The sequence below is a fragment of the Eptesicus fuscus genome, chromosome 12 (assembly GCF_027574615.1).
Source record: "Eptesicus fuscus isolate TK198812 chromosome 12, DD_ASM_mEF_20220401, whole genome shotgun sequence".
Taxonomy (NCBI): Eukaryota; Metazoa; Chordata; class Mammalia; order Chiroptera; family Vespertilionidae; genus Eptesicus; species Eptesicus fuscus.
Window position 1 is genome coordinate 51,896,294 of NC_072484.1, and position 18,808 is coordinate 51,915,101.

General features: G+C 49.1%; 1 protein-coding gene across 3 annotated transcripts in view; it reads right to left on the reverse strand.

Annotated features, from left to right (window-relative positions):
* Positions 1–15,439, reverse strand: part of ZNF516 (zinc finger protein 516) — a 45,659-nt gene extending 30,220 nt beyond the window's left edge. For all 3 annotated transcript variants that reach the window (XR_003615879.2, XM_028139331.2, XM_008160400.3), the window contains exon 1: positions 13,660–15,439. Coding sequence is in view for 2 of the 3 variants with exons in the window: in XM_028139331.2 (XP_027995132.2) it covers positions 13,660–15,379 (1,720 nt within the window). In the remaining variant the exon portion in view is untranslated. The remainder of the gene's footprint in view (positions 1–13,659) is intronic.
* Between the last annotated feature and the right edge of the window lie 3,369 nt (positions 15,440–18,808).

An 18,808-nucleotide genomic window follows, 5' to 3' on the forward strand; every position in this document is an offset into this window, starting at 1 on the left:
CAGACGTAGCCCGAAAGACCTCCATAAATAACGGAGAACGCGGGTCAGGCCGGTCGGGGACACTGAGAAATAAACAGACGCCACGATCTTGTCAGCGTGCAGCCATTTGAAGGCTGCCGCAGAGCTCCGAGATGAAACTTGGCAGCGCTCTCTGGGAGCTGCTTTGAACTCGCAGGCTTCCACTCGTAACAACTACTGATGGCTCATCCGGTCCCTGGTCCCCGACTTCAAAGGGCAGGCTCTCGGCCCAGCCAGGCAGGGACCGGACCCAGCCCAGCCTCAACGGTTTCACGCTCTGTGCCTCCCGGCACTCTCGGCATGTTTTTAGCCCAGGAAAACGCGGGGACCGAAGCCCGGAGGACGACTCCGGGAACCTGGAGAAACTTTCAAAATCTGAAATCACTTCTGCCTTGACCAGATTTGAAAACTTGCATGACATGCCGTCCTGATCAGGGTATTTTGCAAGCGGAGCATCAATTTCTGGAATACTTGCTTTGTGAAAATGTGCAAATGGGTGCCAGATCCAAGGACCATTTTTTACGACCTTACCCTATCACATTAAGTAATCCTCCATAAAAACCCACCTTAGAATTTACATCTGCTAAAGCTTTGCTACTTGAAGCCAAGAAGTAATAAAACTAGAAAGGGTTGTTGTTGTTTTTTTTTCCTTCCTTTTTGGATGTAATTAATTATATAAACGTGGGAGCTTTCAATTAGAGAAAATACTGCATCGACGATTTTATTATTCCTAAAACCAGAAATACGTAGTTCCTTTTATGGAATCACTGCCGGGTGAGGTTCTGCGTAAGTTTTGGACATTTCTAGCTTTATTTACATCATCTCAACCTCTGAAGAGAGTGATATTTAAATAGTCAAAGGAGGGCTTACCTATTAAATGGGAACTCCCATAGTTTTGCTAGTTACCAAGTTGCAAAGGTTCACTCAGCCTAGTGGTCAAATACAACTGCGACCTTTTGGAATGAAAGGATAAGCAGTTTGTTGGTGAAATAAATGTGTCAGTAAGACAACAGAATTTTTAGATTGCTCTTTCCCAGTGCTGTAGGAGTCCCCCACATACTGTATCACTGCTGGGGACAGTGTCTTTCACTAGAAGTCACCCCGATCACTACCTGAAATTCACTAGCCTAAGGTATTTTTAAAAAACAGGATAAAAAAGACTGTCTCTTGGATTATCCTTACATGTGACACAAGAAGGGTAGAAACTAAATCTTCCAACAATAACTTCATTTAATGTAATTAACCTCCCTCTCCCCTTTGGGAGCCTATAATGCAGTGAGTGCTAAGCTACAAGAAAAAGAACCATCACAGTAAAACACAGGTCGCACATTTCCACGGATGCTTACTAGCCTTGACTGACAGGAACTGGCCCCAAACGACAGGGGAGCAACAAGACTTGTCAAAAAGTACCTTGGCAGAGGTGGCGCTCGCCTCCAAACCACTTTCAGGTGAAGCTAGGACCTTCAACTGACTCACCAAGACCGCATTTCCAAGTAACCCCAGGATGCAGAGCCTAGTTCCATCACAGACCAATCCATTCCAGCGAACCTGAGATCTCGTTGCATGTTGTTAGGTTGGGGGAGTGGGAGGAGCCACTGTTTTTATGACTTTTCTGTCTGCGTGGTGGAATCCACGACTAATACGTCAGTAATTCTTCAACAGTTCAAGCACGGGACAAAGATTCCCAAGAGAACAGTGATTTGCCATGGATTTTTTTCACACATATTCGCTTAGCAGTTTTTTAAACCAAAGCTACATGAGGATAGGCCATCCCTAGGCAAAATCAATTTAGAACCAGAAGAAATGGGGCCACTGATTTCCTCAGACTGCTTGGGGGGGGCGGGGGAGCAGAACAAGTCCTAGAAAACCTCAGCCACATATAGAGGATGTACCACTGAGATCACAAAACATGTCTGTGTCTGGGCAGCCTATATGTCAAGTACAACTCCTGGGACTTTTTTGAATTTGGATTAAGGAGAGAGATCTATGCATGTGACATACTTTCAGTGGTTAGGACTGGAGTCTTTCATTCACACCTTAACTCTTAACAGACTCTGGGGTCATTTGCCAATGTCCCAAATACAGGGAGAAACTGTGGCCCTTCTGATACACCAGGGACACTGGCATCCACCACAGAACAATGCCAACATAAGGGAGGCCAACAGCCTCCACTCAGAAACGCCACCCACAGAACTCCAAACAAGTCAGAACTTTCCAAAGTGATCTCCTAGCACCTTGCATAGTTATTATGATACTAGAGGCCCAGTGCACCCATGCACCAGTGGGGTCCCTCGGCCTGGCCTGCGGGAATCGGGCCAAAACCAGCTCTCTAACATCCCCCAAGGGGTCCCGGATTGCGAGAGGGTGCAGGCCAGGCCAAAGATCCCCACCAGTGCACAATCTGGGACGGGGAGGGACCGCGGGAGGGCTCCAAGGCGTGTCCGGCCTATCTCGTCCAGTCCCAATCTGCTGGACCCCAGCAGCAAGCTAACCACCAGAGCGCCTGCCCCCTGGTGGTTAGTTCGCCAACGGTCGAACAGTCAGACACTTAGCATTAGGCTTTTATTATATAGGATTATTGATTATATTCCCTATGCTGTACTTCACATCGCCATGACTATTCTGAAGCTAATCCTATATAATAAAAGGGTAATATGCAAATTGACGCTAACAGTGGAACAACCGGTCACTATGACACTCACTAACCATCAGGAGGCAGATGTTCAATGCAGGAGCTGCCCCCTGGTGGTCAATGCGCTTCCACAGGGGGAGCACAGCTCAGCCAGAAGCCGGCCCATGGCTGGCCAGCGCAGCGGTGGTGGCAGGAGCCTCTCCTGCCTCCACAGCAGCACTAAGGATGTCCAACCAAGCTGTTAGTCGGACATCCCATGAGGGCTCCCGGGCAGCCAGAGGGATGTCTGACTGCCAGCTTAGGCCCGATCCCCCAGGATATGAGGGGGTCCTGGACTGCGAATTTTCCTGCACTGGGCCTCTAGTATAAAATAATATTGAATGTCAACTGTAGTTGGAAAGTAAAATTTTAAAAAATAAAATCTGTATCAGCTGAAATGATGGCATGCAGTTATTTCAAGCCATCAAAGCTAACACAATAATTGTGTTCATTTACCAAGTTTAAGTTACTCATTAACACCTCCTAAAACATTTTGCAAAAGACAGGCCTTTCCTCTCCAGTGACTGTCATCTGTGTCCGGGAGGCCACCCCTACAGCATCATCCTCCAGGACTCGCTTCAGAGACTGAAAGGAAACTTCAAGGTCAAGGTCCTCGGTGCTGTACAGAGCATTCAAGTATCTCACACCACCCTGATGCACTGTGTACAACTGTTAGAAAACACTGAGTTATTTTTTAATAGAGCAACCAAACTAAAGGTAGTTTTTTATTCTTCTCAATCTCTTTTTCCATAGCACTGAACCTCAACAGAGCCTATATCTGGACTTAAAGTTTTAGCAAATAAAACTGGAAAAAGAGAAACTCCACCAAAAGTTCCCCCTTTTCTTCCTCAGCTAATTGTTCTTGTAACACTCGCAGGGTGAGAGAACCAGAATCTCCCGTCGGCAGTAAACACACCAAGGATTGCTCAACGGGCTATAATCAGCCAACCACAGACAGACAGGCAACAAGACCAGACACTTCCACGTGCGTGAAGTGACACAAGCTTCCCGCAGAGGCCTAACCGCGAGACCCTTCCCAGAGAAAACACAGGACAGCCAGGTGATCTGAATTCCAGAAGCACGACAAATAATTTTGGGGGCACAAGTATGTCTCAAATACTACGTGAGACATACTTATATTATTTACACGCAAAGATATACGCACCCCTATGTTCACTGCAGCATTATTCACGGTGGCCAAGAGTAGTTGGGAACAGCCAAAGTGCCCTACGATAGAGGACTGGATAAAGAAGATGTGGTATATATACACAATGGAGTACTAGATGGCCACAAGAAAGGATGAGATAGCGTCATTTACAACAACATGGATGGACCTTAAGAACATTATGCGAAGTGAAATAAGTCAAACAGAAAAAGCTAAGAACTATATGATTTAACTCATATGTGGAATAGAAAACTGGAACTTATGAACACAAACAGCAGTATGGTGGTTGCCAGAGGGAGGGAGGGTGGGGGAAGGAAGGAGTCCTCATATGAGGTGACTGGAGATTTGATTTTGGGTGGTGGGCACATGGTCCTATATACAGATTTTGTAAATTAGTAATCCACACATGAAACCTATATGTTCATGCTGAGTAATGTCACCCCAATAAAATTTAACCTTTTGCACTCAGATGTCGAGTGTGACTCGACACGGTTAGCATTAGAATAAAGGGATCGAGAAAAAACCAAGCGAGTGCAAAGGGTTAAAAATAAAATGTAAAAAATAAATTAGTTAATTAAATAAATAAATAAATAAAAAGAAACAGGACTCGTTGTTTACCTGATAATCATATTTGACAGGAATCCTATACTGCTATTTACTAAATCTGGCAACTCTATAACTTGTTCTCAACTAACATAAACACATCATTTGGATGAATTACGTCAAACAAAGGAGCTGAGAAGTGACAGGGCACAGGGCTATGAGGATGACAATGGCAACTCCAGGTGACCCTTCCTGGTGCTCCTGGGTCCAGGGGCCTCGGTCTGAGATTCTGTCTCTGGTCTCTGGCCTTGGGACAGATGGCAGGAAGGAAAAGACCAGGCCCTCATCTCCACTGTAGCCGTGCACAGCCAGCTCACAGGTGTGGCACTGTAGCCGTGCACAGCCAGCTCACAGGTGTGGCACTATAGCCGTGCACAGCTAGCTCACAGGTGTGGCACAGCCAGCTCACAGGTGTGGCACTGTAGCCGTGCACAGCCAGCTCACAGGTGTGGCACTGTAGCCGTGCACAGCCAGCTCACAGGTGTGGCACTGTAGCCGTGCACAGCCAGCTCACAGGTGTGGCACAGCTAGCTCACAGGTGTGGCACAGCCAGCTCACAGGTGTGGCACTGTAGCCATGCACAGCTAGCTCACAGGTGTGGCACAGCCAGCTCACAGGTGTGGCACAGTAGCCGTGCACAGCCAGCTCACAGGTGTGGCACAGTAGCCGTGCACAGCCAGCTCACAGGTGTGGCACTGTAGCCGTGCACAGCCAGCTCACAGGTGTGGCACTGTAGCCGTGCACAGCCAGCTCACAGGTGTGGCACTGTAGCCGTGCACAGCCAGCTCACAGGTGTGGCACAGCTCTGAAAACTACAAACATCTACAGCAATACACCCTCCCCACCAAATAGCAGATCTTTAAGTTCTAAGAGGAAGATCTTTAACTTAAGAAAAAAAAAAATCATGAAATTCTGACCCAGAGTGGAAAGGGCAGTCCAGCCTGGGCGATTTTATCTCTTCTTAACTTTCAAGCACGTGCCCTTTTGTCGCTGGGGCTCCTAAACAATCTCAGGAATCTGATTCTCGCTGGTGTGTGGGCTATCACCGTGGAAACTGCAGACTCTTCCTCCTGGCGTAGCACAACCTGTGCAGAAGCTTCCGGTTCAGCCTCCAAAATTCCCAAGTCAGACCTCTGTGACTGAGTCCCTCACCCCGGCATTCAAGAACTTTGCAAGTCATCTTCAGGTGACATATTTAGCTGCATTTTGCGGATACTGCGGATCCTTCTCTGTCAGTCAAGAAGGTTTTAGGGGTTTGTGCCTTGTTTCCAATCTCCATAGCTCTGCTCTGCCCTACCAAACATCATCATTTCTCAAAAAACAAACAAATAAAACAAAACAAAAAACACAGTGCCCAGGAACATTTCTTAGAAATTTTCAATCTACCCCACCACTAGTCTAATACCAAAATAGTCTGTATAAATCCTATCCCATGAATCATGCAGTAATCATTTCTTAACCAATAATAATAATACAGGCGAGTTTTAAATCAAGGGAACCACAGTAACTAGACGTCACGCTGGAAGCCTGACCATCATTTAGGAATCAAACACAAGTTCTCTAACAGTCAGTCCAGTGAACGAACTGCTCCAAGAATGCTAACATTGGGCTCGGTCGCTGGACTGGGGAACCATTATGGAGGCACCACTCTCCAGCAGGTTTCGGGTATGAGAGTCAGGCACGCTGGGAATTTTCCAGAGGATGGTCAAGGCATCGGAGGGTCCCACTGAATTACTGTTTCAAATGATACATTTCAATAGCCAACTGCATTTTTAGATGAAAACAGCAATCCTACTACACTTGGAATGCAGTTTGTTCACTGTGCTGAAAGTCATTATTCTGCAGTCAGAAGAAAGAACATGAGTAATACTCTGATCTGCACATTTTTACGGGAACATATTTGGCAGCTAGCAGTTAGCCCAAATGTCTTACTAATCTGTGAGAATTCTTCCCTCGAATCAACGGCTGCCTGTGTGAATACACACCAGGATACTGGACACCACGGTGCTGACCATGCACACAGAATCTGGCAGCAGTGGAAGTATGTGGTTAATGTTTAACCCGAGAAGAATACACCTCCTCTTGCCTTTTTACTGCTAGTAAAATCTGAATCTAAAACCACAATCGCTTTTAATATGCAGAGCTTATGCAAATTGTATGCAAATACTGGCTCCAGTGATAGCCTACAGAGGTTTTGTGAAAAACTGGCCTCAGATTCTGTCCAGCACACAGGACATTAAGAACCAAAAAGGAAAATAACCCTAAACTTACAAATGAAAAATTTAAAACATGTGCCAGAGATGCATACACAACAAAAACACTCAGCTAATAAAACCTAAGTGCTTGAAGAGTCTAAACTTACTAAATAATTCAGTGCACCCCCTAGGAGCAAGCCGGCCAAGGTGGATGCAAATGAAACAGCAGCCCACTGAGCAGAGAGCCTCTGACCCCAGAACACCAGGCCTGCTGGGAGGGCATCCCAACTCCAGAGACGGGGGACGGGTTTCCTTCTGAGTTCCTGGGCCTGGCCCCTGCACTCCCACTCGCAATGGGCTCAGCCCTGGCAGGGACAGGGGGGCCTGTTTTCCCAGCAGCCTGAGAATTCAGTACGGGGCCACAGGTCACATGGGCCAGGGGCTGGAAGGTCTCTGCAGTTTCTCCCCACTGCACAGAAGGTCTCCCGCTAGAGAGGACAGCCCGAGGGCCCCCTTGTGACATGGCACAAGACGAATGCCCAAAACCTGCAGCAGACATACATGTTCTAGGAACAGAGAGGGCCACTGCCTGGAAGCCACAAGTGCAGACTCTAGGGTGACAAGGCAGAGGAAGGGATCAGCCAAGATGGCGGGAGAGGTGTCCAGTATGTGTGCCATGGAGACAGGACGCTCAGGTCACACAGAGGGCGAGTGGAGCATTCCAGAGAGGATATTGGGGGACAGTGAAGGTGCAGCAGGGGAAATGGGTGGGGTATCAGGGCCCCGGCTGTGGTCCTAGAAGGCCCCCCTGTAAGGAGCTAGAACTCTCCCTCTTGCAACCTGACAGTGTCTGAGCTTCAACAATACTGGCAATGGCCTGAAGCAGATGCAGCCAGATGTGCCACATCCCAGGTACAGAGGAACAGACAGAATCACAGACAGGGCAGTGGTGGGAATATGGGCGAGAGTGATATGTGTCCGTCCAGAACAGCGCTGAGACAAGGCACCATCTTAGGGTCAATGCACTGGGAGGGGCCCCAGCTGCATTGACCAGATGTGAGCCCATGTCCACTGCAGGGGCTCTTCTTCTTCCAGGGCTGACCCTCAACCCCCCTCACACCCCGATAGTATGCAACCCATGGTTCAGAAGCGAGATCAGAGCAACTCACTCTGTAGACACCCCTCGACCTGGCGCAATCCGCCCCTTCACAGATAAGGTCACTCCTGATGGGACTGGGGTGAAAGACCCACACTCAGCTCTTTCTATTCACTCTTGATGGATAAAATCTACAAAGAGGAGTCCTGATGTTTCCTGTCAGGAGGAACAAGTTCCAGTCCGAACTGGAGAAGGTCAAGTGCTCCTCTCCATGACATAATAGCAAAGGTGACCCTTAAACCCCAGGGAAGGAGCTAAAATCACAGCCCCGTCACCCATACGGCACACTGAGGAAGACGAAGACTAGCAGGGCACGGAGACTGACACAAAGGAATCCGGTATGTGAGCGAAGGCGGGGACGTTGTCACCTCAAATAAGGCTCTGTAAACACAGCACACGCGTTTTTATTGGAATCCAGGAAAACCATTAATTTCACCTTTAGAGAATGGCCGCTCGGTGTTTCCCACAAGCAGCTTCCTGGGACAGGATGACACCGGTACCCACCACGCAGAAGACCAGCTTCTTCTGCAGAGCAAGCCGAGCTGCCTCCATCCCATCCTGCCCATGGATGCGTGAGAGCACACGGGGATCTGGACCCTGGACAGAGCTGAGCCAGCCTGTGACCATGTGCCTCTACCCTCCAGTGGCAAACGGGGACAGGAGCCCTTTCCCAGGCCGGGAATTGGACCCTCTGGACCTGTTCTGGTTCTAACTCTAGTGTCATAAAGAGTGCCTACAGGACGCCCACGATGCCAGGCACACATAGGAACACATTAACAACAACCCCTTCAATGAGCGTCATGGCCCCCACACTGTCACCATGGCAACGGGACACTCACAGGGCTGAACTTACTGAAGACTCACTGCAAAAAACAAACAAAAAAAAAAGAATTACAATGTAGGCATCCAAGCTTATGTGCCTTCCACCAACCACACTGTCCTTTGGGAATAAATACACCACTCGCCTTTGGGCAAATTATAAGGTTTCCCTGTGCCTCAGTTTCCTCACTGGTAAAATGGGAGGGGCATCACAAAGCTTGGAGTTTGCATCTCCCAGCTTAAAAATCCTGTGATTCTAACTATATTTGTGTCAAAAAAATTACAAGAGCCCTAGCCAGTTGCTCAGTGGTTAGAGCTCAGTGGTCGGCTCAGTGAACTGGAGGGTCGTAGATTCGATTCCAGTCAAGGTTACGTACCTCGGTTGCAGGCTCAATCCCCGGCCCCAGTAGGGTACATGTGGGAGGCAAAGAATGGATGTGTCTCTCTCACATCAATGTTTCTCTCTCTGTGTCTCTCCCTCTCCCTCCCACTCTGTAAAAAATCAATGGAAAAAATATCCTCGGGTGAGGATTAACAACAACAAAAATTACAAGAGAGAGAAAAAATAAATAAATGAAGTGTTTGAGTTTTGCTAACACACCAAAATGTTTGCATGGTGTTTGTTTTACAGTTCCGAGTGCGCACATCCCATATGTGCCTCCTGGTGACAGGGAGAAAAATCCCAAAGCATAATCTCTAGAGCCTGATGTCTTTCACAGAATAATAAATTCATTCTGGAACGGCAGGGAACACGGTGTTCTGTTCAAGCAAATACTAGCATGCATGCCATGCATAGATGATCAGTATTGGAGAATCGGAATACAGTGAAGCACACTGTTCCCATCATAACTCAATTTTCCTCGGTAATTCAGAGCATCCAGGCTACGGCAGCACCGCATAAACAGCCATCACCAGGCCTGTGTGCTTACGATGCTGACGGAGAGCCATTTCTGGTTGCTAAGATGCCGACTAAACCACCGGGCATTCTGCACTCCACAGTCAAGTACATGTGAGTGTTTTTCTTAAGAAACTTCTCTGCATTTGATAATGAATAAGAATCAAATATGAAGGTTTTCTACTCTCACGTCATCTATTCCCAACTAAATCAATTCCTCAGTTTTCAGGGAAGTGTGAAACCATGAACACTGTCGTCACCAGTTACTTCTTTTAGCTAGATTCACTCTAAATCCTCTTACAACGGGTGGACATACAGAAACATGTCCCCTGATCTGTTCTCGTGACTGCCCACGCTGCATAGAGAGAAACAACAGTAGCTGTTCAACCTCTGTGCTGGCTGCATGACCCACCCTGGTCCTCCCCACCGGCCAGCGCACAACTGGGGACAAGTGGCCAGTCGCAGAGCATGTACTCAGCTAACATTTTATAACCAAAGACTGGATCTTCTTTCAATTAAGATGGTGCAGGAGTGTAGCCTGGAGGGAGGCAGCTGGCAGAGAAATAGGAAAATGCAGTAACCTCATTTCTCCCTTTAATTATCTTTCCTTCCCTTGACATACTGTCTATTTCTGAAACTATCTCCTTCATTGCTCCAACTGCATTTGATACTGTGGACCTAGTTCTATTGAGCCATCTAGCTTGGCATCTTGTTTGGTCGAAAACAGTCACACAATGTCATCTAAAACTTGGAGGTTTACTATCAATTAAGTAACGGTGATTATACAAAGATATATACAGAGGCGAGCTCCATAGAGTATGGATTTGATGGGATAGGAGAGGTTAGAATAATAAGAAATGGTGCAAACCTGGGGTATTCACATAAATTCTAGCAGAAACGATAGGCAACTAAATTGTAGAGACAGGCTGCTGGGAGTTTTGCATTGATACAGGTTCAGCACCTATGGTGGCCCCCAGCACCAGGCAGGGCCATCGGAAGGTGCTCCTCACCATGGCACCAGCTCTATCTAAGGGCACGGGTTCCGTGTGAGGTAGATCCTTCTAAACATGCTAGGTGGCCTTCTATCATCCCTAAGTCATCCATCCCCATGCTTTCTGGGCCTGATGACTTGAAGGAATAGTCACTGTCCCCAGCAATGACCACTAAGAGCCTGACTCTGCTCTGTTTGAAAATGTTGATTTTTATAAACTTCAATTATATGCCCTCTCAATGCTCCTCTTCCCTAACGAACAGAATTAATTTGCGTCAACTCCAAAAGTATACTTTCTACCTGGGCCCGGCCACTTTCTCAATAGAATATTTCAATCTAGTTCAATAACACGTTTTATGTTATTGAACTTCATTCCCAACTTTGCACTTCTTATTAGAACTTGGTGATGAGAGCTGCTGGGACCAGCCTTAAGTGAACACAAAAGCAATGTGACAATGGGCGCTCTCAGAAGGACTAGGCAGCAACACTCAACAGATGGGGAATATCTCATGGAAAAGTATGTTTCTTTTAATCACTCTAATAGTGAAAATTAGCCCCAGATGCAAAGGCAATATTCCGATCCATTCCCGGATGTCAAAAAAAAAAAATCTCTGGGTAAAATCATGGCACCATGAACCATGGGGATTACTGGAAGGGTCACCAAGATCAGAATGTCAATGTCAACTCTGTTGCCCCCACTGACAAGGCTCACTCCTATGAAGACCACTGTGATCTTGGCTCTCCGTTTCTCCGTGTTTGCTCTAACAATTTTAACCAGTCGTCCCATCAAAATTCTATGAGAATTTAAAGTCACTGAGATGTTTTAAAATCTAAGCGATCTTTTAATAACAGGAAAGAAGAGTATTTCCCAAAGTTATTTGCATTTTTTTAGAAAAAAAAAACAAAACACAAACTACAGATTTCATAAGACAGAATCCATCTCCTTTTCCAAAATAGCTCCTCAGAGGCCTGAGCCAAACCCTGCAAGTGAGAGGGGTTGGTGAGTATTAAGTCCACACAGCACACATCTCTTTCCTTAAGGGGCATCCACAAATCAGCGATTTAATGCTACACTCAACCATCAAAGAACACCAGGATTGAAAAGTTGGTGGTTTTAGGAGGAAAGATACTATCCTCTGGGGTTACATGCAGACCCACACTGTTCTTCAACGTTTTATGCCTCTGTCATGCCATAAATTTATTTTTTTCAAGCTCTCAATAAGCTACAATATTCTGTTCATTCTACTGTCAACATGTTCAATTCAACTACCATCTATAACCTCATTATAGAATCAAATATCTCAAAAAATAGATTACATACAGAGAAAATATGTCAGCTTATTAAGAGGCAAATGATAATCTTTAAAATTTAGTGAACTAGAGAAAAAGAATCATTTCTAATTAATAGTGAAAATAATTTGACCTTTCCAACATCTTGCTTTTAAAAGCACTACTGAATTAGCTTAGGATTAATTATTTGACTGCTATCATAACAGGTGAGGATCAGGCCTAAAAGCTTTCCAAGTTTATTTATTTTTTACTGTCTTCAAAGTAAAAAATAAATAAGATTTAGGTCTCGCCTAATATTTTACCCGTGCTCCAAAAAGTAGGCATAGTATTATTACTAGAATGTGACTAAGTAAAATCTCTGGTTGTAAAAATTTTAAAAGGGGAACACCAAAAATTGAAATGCCACCCAGGGGTCACAATTGGGTTCACCAGTATTTTTTTGTGTTTTTTTATTTTTGTGAGAAACTGATAGAAGAATTAAAAAAAAAAAAAAAAAAAAAGCTCAGGAAACGCATTTTCAGAGAACAATGTATTCTCCTGCTCCTTCCAAGGGCTAATGACTAAGCAGTGAATGGGAAATGTGGGTCAATGCATAATGTATTATTATTCACTTACCTGTATGTACACTTATAAATGGTGTTTTCCTCCCTACAAAACATAAATAGCCCTGCTGAAGCAACTGGGTTTCCATCATCCCTGACCTTTCAGGTAAAGGCAACATCCATTAACCAGTTTTCAGGGAGAAGGGAAAAAAAAACATTCCTGGCAAGTTCCGGAACTTGTAAGAATTACCCAAAACACACACACAAAAAAAATGAAGAAAGTATCAAAACTTTCAAGATTTATAAAAAGTAGGAAAATGATGAAAACAAAGTTAGCCAAGCATCTTTTAATGTTTACATAGCTGCTATTTGGAAAGTAACCCTTGCCAATTAGCTGCCTCTGAACCCATAGGGTTACCTGAATCCAGGGAGATTAATTATAACTGTAAACTGATTTGAAGTTACTCTTTTACTTGGCTGCCTGGTGCAGGGGAGAAGAGGCGTGGCGGAACGTGTGTGTGCATGCGTGTGTGTGCACCCACGGGTGGGCCTTCTGTGTCTGCTCCTGTGTGCTCGCACACATATGCACACTGTGGTGAGCGAACGGACTGCACAGGAAGAGAGCACGCCCCCTGAGTAGCCTGCCACTTGTGGTCTGTCAAATGACTGATGCCCCCGAGAGACTATCAACTCAAGGGGTCAAAAGTGTTCATTTATGCAAACACGTATGGGCAATGAGCAAAAAGGAGTCAGAAGGGGAGCACCGGGCACCTGCATCTGCACCATCAGCCAGACATCAGGGACACCCTGCTGGCCTACCTGAGCCCAGACTACCTGGGCATGGGTACCTGGTAAAGGGCTACCTGGGCACAGGGTTTTTTTGGTGCAGAACCTTGAACTACCTGGCTCTGGGGCTGCTGGGCCTGGGACACCTGGGTTCAGAGCTATCTAAACCCCAAACACATTGGCATGGGTACCTGGGCATCAGGTCTATCTGGGCTCCTGAACTACCTGAGTGTGAGCCACCTGGCTAACATGGCTACTAGGCCTGGACCTCCTGGGTTCAGAAATACCTTGAGAAGAACTATTGGGGCCCAGGGCTACCTGGGTACAAAACATCGGCCCAGGCATATCTGGGCTCAGAGATACCTGGGATGGGGCCACCTGGGCAAGGGGCCACCTGGGTGCAGATCCACATGGGTATGGGGTTACCTGAGCTAGGAATACTGGGCCTGGGCCACCTGGGTGCAGGACTACCTGAGCCGAGACTACCTGGGCATGGGAAAACCTGGCAGCATAGGCGCATCCACTCACCTGGTGCAGGGTCTGCGGCACCCTCCTCTCCGCTCTCATCAGCACCCTCCTCTGCCAGGCCAGAGCCTGGGGAGTCAGTGGCTGCACAGGCCGATCCAGGGCTGCTGGGCTGTGAGACCGAATCGCCCTCGCTGAGTGAGCCGCAGCGGGCACGGGGCACGCGGTCCCCTGCGCCCTCCTGGTCCCTGCGCGCACGGCGGTGCACCCGAGAGTGCAGCACCATCTGGTGGTAGGTGCGGAAGATCTTGCCGCACTCGAAGCACTCGGAGGACTTGCCTTGGCCGGCTGGGGTGGTAGCCCGGCGGCTGGGGCGTGAGGTGGGCCTAGGGTCCAGGGACCCGGGTGCAAGGTCCCCTGGTGCGCCTGCCCTCTTTCGTGGGGGGCCCTGCGCACCAGGCTCTAGCTCACGCTTGCGCTTCTCCTGGCTCACCAGGATGTACTCGCGCCGCTCCTTGTCAAAGGCCACATCCCCAGCCAGCGCCTCGTCCCACGCCCCGTACTTGAGGTACTCGGCCGGCTCGACCACCTTGCCCCTGGTGGCCAGCTGCCAGGCCTGGTAGCTGTTGACCGGGTCCAGCTCGGCCACCCGCTGCCCGGTCTGTCCGTGGGCTGGTGCACCCGTCCCAACGGGGCACAGGTTCAGGCACTGGAGGAAGAGCTGCTGGGAGTCCGCAGGGCCGAGCTCGCCCTCCCCGCTCAGGGCCCGAGTTCTGCCCGCCTCCACCCTGCGGTGGACCGCGTTGTGGGCATTCAAGCTGTCCAGGTTTGTAAACAGGTTCCCGCACTTGGTGCAGACTTCATAGAGGGCCAGGCCGGCCACGATCGCCTCCTCCTGCACCACGTTGTTGATGGTGGCGATGGGGTCCAGCTCGCTCTTGGGCCTGTTCTTGCTCCCCGCCTTGGGGCCATGCGCCTTCATGTGGTTCTTCAGGAACCACGGCTCTTTGAACCTCCGGCCACAGATGTGGCAGCCGTGGTCGAAGGAGCCCCTGTGCTTCTTCATGTGCGCCTTCAGGAACCAGGTCTGGCTAAAGGCCTGGCCGCACACCTCGCACGGGAAATCCCCAGGCGGCAGCTCCGGCTTGCCGTTGGCCACGCAGGCCTCACCACGGGGCACCTGCGCGGTGATGTGGTCCTTCTCGATGTGGCTCAGCAGGGACTCCTCCCTCAGCGTCACGTAGCTGCACAGCCGGCACTTAAAGGGCTTGTGTGCCCGGTGCACGTGACGCTCCAGGTCCTTCTTGCGCTCGAACTTGCTCTTGCAGAAGGAGCACTGAGCCACTGCCCCGCCATCCTCCGCAGAGCATGCAGCCCCCTCCGCCTCCTTCCTGCTGCTCCTCAGCAGGATCTTGCTGTTGTCCAGCTGCGTGGCGCCATTCAGGATCCTGTTGCAGGCCGAAGTGCTTTTCGTGGGGCTGGTGCAGCCGTCCAGGCCCTCGGACACGCGCGTCTCGCCGGCCTCTGGCTCGTGGCCCTGGATCAGAGTCCCCGTGCGGTGGCTGCGAATGTGGATCTTCAGGTTGCCCTTCTGGGAAGCCCTGTGGTCACAGTAGGGGCACTTGTAGGGCTTCTCGCCCGTGTGCTTGCGCATGTGCTGCGACAGGGAGCTCTGGAAGGGAAAGCTTTTGCCGCAAATGCAGCAGCTGTGGCTCAGGGCCTTATCCCCAGCCACCTCGGGGCCCCTGCGCAGCTCCATCTCGGCCTCCTGGTTACGATCCATCTCAAGGACACGGGCTAGCTCAGCCAGGGTGGCAGGGCTCTCTGTCAGGCAGGCCTGCAGGACAAGGTCTTATCTCTCCATGTTCAGAGGAGCCTCCTGCTTCCCAGCTGCAGACGCGCCTGCCACCACAACGTGCATGTCCTACCTGGAGCACATGGTGGAGGGTGGCGAGCACCTGGAACAGAAAAGACACAGAGAAGAGCTTAGGAAGGAGGTGTGCAGGGGAACAGAGACGCAGTCACAGCCACCAATGGAGCCGCATGGTCCTCCTTGAAAACATCAATCCGATCCAAATTAAGGAAATGAGGCACCCACAAGAATTCAAACAGATGTATAAGCAGCTCCTTTCCTTTCAGAGATCGACAATCAAGCAATTAATTATTGATGATGATCGTGTTAAATAATTAAAACAAACCCATGTAAATGATTATGCACTCAAATAATTTTTATCAAAAAGATATAAAATCTTTAAGAAAAGACTGGTGGGAGTTTGGGGGCGTGAGACACGGCTATAAAAGAGGAGAGCGTGGGCACAAGGAGCAAAGTGAAATGAGGGGGGAACGATGGCAAAGATCGGAGGCAGAGCGCCTGCTGGGCCGCACAGCCGTGAGCAGCACTTACAAATTCCTATGCACACTGCACATATCTTATTTTGAAGTAAAAAAACAAAACGGCAAAAACACCCGCATGTGGCCCGCGGGCCGTAGTTCGAGGACGCCTGCCGTAAGGAAACCAGTCTTCAGTTAAGAACTGGGATGACGTAGTAAAAGAGAAGCAACAAAGTGCAGAAAGGGAACCCTCAGCTGCTTCAAGGTCTGTGCCGCTGGCTACCCCACGGGCACCACTCCCAGGTGTGTGTGGCCACAAGACCAGTTCCAGAGAGCAGCATCCGGTCCTTGTCGCCTCTTAGATAAAGCCCAAAACGCTTCGGCCCACCTTATAAAGTTCTTGCCATCCTGGTCCTGTCCTTTTTCTCCAGCACTCCTACCCCCGCCGTATCCCCAAAACCACCCGAAATTCCGGCCACAAGGCTGAGTCCTGGGTGCAGAAAACCCTGCTGACTCCAGGAGGTTGGGCGGCCTCCCCACCTCTCCACAAGTCAGACCCCACAGCGCCCTCCCGGGGAGGCCAGGTCCACCTCTCCCTGGTGACAGCAGATGTATCATCACTGTCACCTTCGTGCCCATCTGCCCTCCAGAGAATGAGGGACAGGCCCTGGTCTGAGCCGCTCCTCCAGGCACCTGGGCGTGCCCAGCACCCTGTGCACGATCCAAGGCACACAGCGGGCAAGCCTCTACACTGTGGAAACCTAACCAAACACCTGTACGCCACCAACTGGGCCCACGACAGTCCACGCTGAAAAGCAACCATGTGCCATAAAAACAAGCATTTCCACCTGACTTGTGATAAGCAGAATACAGACAAACAATGCGCCATTGGAATGCACGTGGGAGACACGGCATCTCTCAGGACAGAGTTCTGACAGGCTAGCGAGGGACCAGGGCCCACCTGGCTCCCCTGGGACAGGGCTGGTTCTCCTCCTGCACTGAAGGAGGCCCACTCAGCAGCCCCTCCCGATGCCCACAGTCCACTGGTGGTGTTTATCGCAAACCTTTCAGCAACCAGTTAAAACGTAATCCGCTGCCACGGGCTCTCCTCAGTGGCCAAATCAACAGACCTCTGTGACCACTCTTTTAGTTGTCAGCAAAAATTGCCATTTAAGACACAGTCATCCTTTCTTTTCCAAAAAAGAACAAGAACACTGTCATCAGAAGTTAGCCCTTAAAAATGGGCCCGGGGCAGCCATCCCAGGGACAGGGTTATGGGGACGTTATCAGCCCTCCTGGCACTAAGGGCTTTGCTGTCCTATTTTTAAAAGCCCCTCAGCCTCTGGGAGCCAGGGGGTAGGGGCACGGGAGGGTGTCCTCAAATGCTTTCTCCCCATTTACTGTGGCCCCTGTGAGGAGTGGTTCACACTCCCGAACCTTCAGGTAACACAGATGCTACGGGGGGGGGGGGGGGGAGTTTAGAGAGCCAACACACGTCCATGTGTCTTAGCTGACATGTGACAAGTCACCCCACAAAGCACAGCCCCGCTGACCACATATTTTGCCCAAAATGAATCAGAGTTTTGTTGTTACTGTCTTACACACTCTTCCCAAAGCTGTCACTGGGAACTTGCCAGACGAGACTGTAATTTCATTGTTTAGGCATAAAAATGGCTTGCTGATTAGGGTTTTAAAATAGATTTCCAATGGATGTTTCCGTGTGTGTGTGTGTGTGTGTGTGTGTGTGTGTGTGTGTTTCTCTAGAGATGAATAAAGAGTTGGAAGCTACTTTTTGAAAATGCCTTATGTAATTTTCAAAATAAATTTTATTTTGAAAAAAAGTTAATTTAATAGTTATAAAAATAGGAAAAAATAAAATGTTTACTGAAGAAACTAAAAATGTGTGTTCATAACATAAGAATGCATTCTAATGGGCATGGGGAGGGGCTTAGGGGACAGAATATAAAAATCATGAAAATAACGTATTTAAGAAATCAGCATGTGAGCGCACAGAGAGAGGCAGCGGCAGATCTGCATGCATATGTCAGGCTGCCGCCCGACCCTGGAAACTTAAGAGACTTTCCCAAGACTGCTAACACTGACTGTAGGTAAATTTAATCTGTGGGTGACTATTTCAACTAAAAAAACACACCCTTCTGTAAGTGAGGACCCTGGGAACTGCATCTTCGGCCTCAGCACAGAGAGGTCACTTCCTGCAGCAGCACGCCCAGGTGACCCACTGCCCAGGGGACTGGTTCCCACCACCTGTCCTAGGGAACTCCTGGGAGAGCCAGTCCCGCAAAGCTAGCACCTGAGACACACACCACAGGGAAAAGCACTTGAACGCAGCCAGAGGGCCTATCAAGAACCCTGTGCAGCCTCTCTCAAGGTCTGATCCCACAGGACCTAAGGCCCAGTGCTGCCTGCAGGCTCCCACTGAACATCGGGGTTCATCACAATCCCTGAGGGCCTACTGTGAGACAGGTGACGTCTGGGAATTGAACAATCGACTGTGACTAGGAAACTAGGAACCCGAAAGGACACACGGTGGAAAAAAAAGAATGCTGGCAGTGCCCCTGCAGGGCAAGTGGAAGTTTCCGGAAGGGTAGGGAGGGAAGTGATGACCTGCATTGGGGTGTTATGGCTGCAAAGGGAGTCCAGATGGTCTGAGCTAAACTTTAGGGGTGAGAGGGACTCCCCAGTCCCAAGGACCCAACCCCAAACACCAGAGGTCTTCCCCAGCCCTAACCTCTGTCTCCCAGCATCCCATAATAATGCTCATCCTGTTCGCTGTATCTCCAATTCAGTCTTGAATCCACACCCCCTCCAACCTCAGCCAAAATTGCAGTTGCAGAATGCATGTCTGGGCAGCCCAAGACGG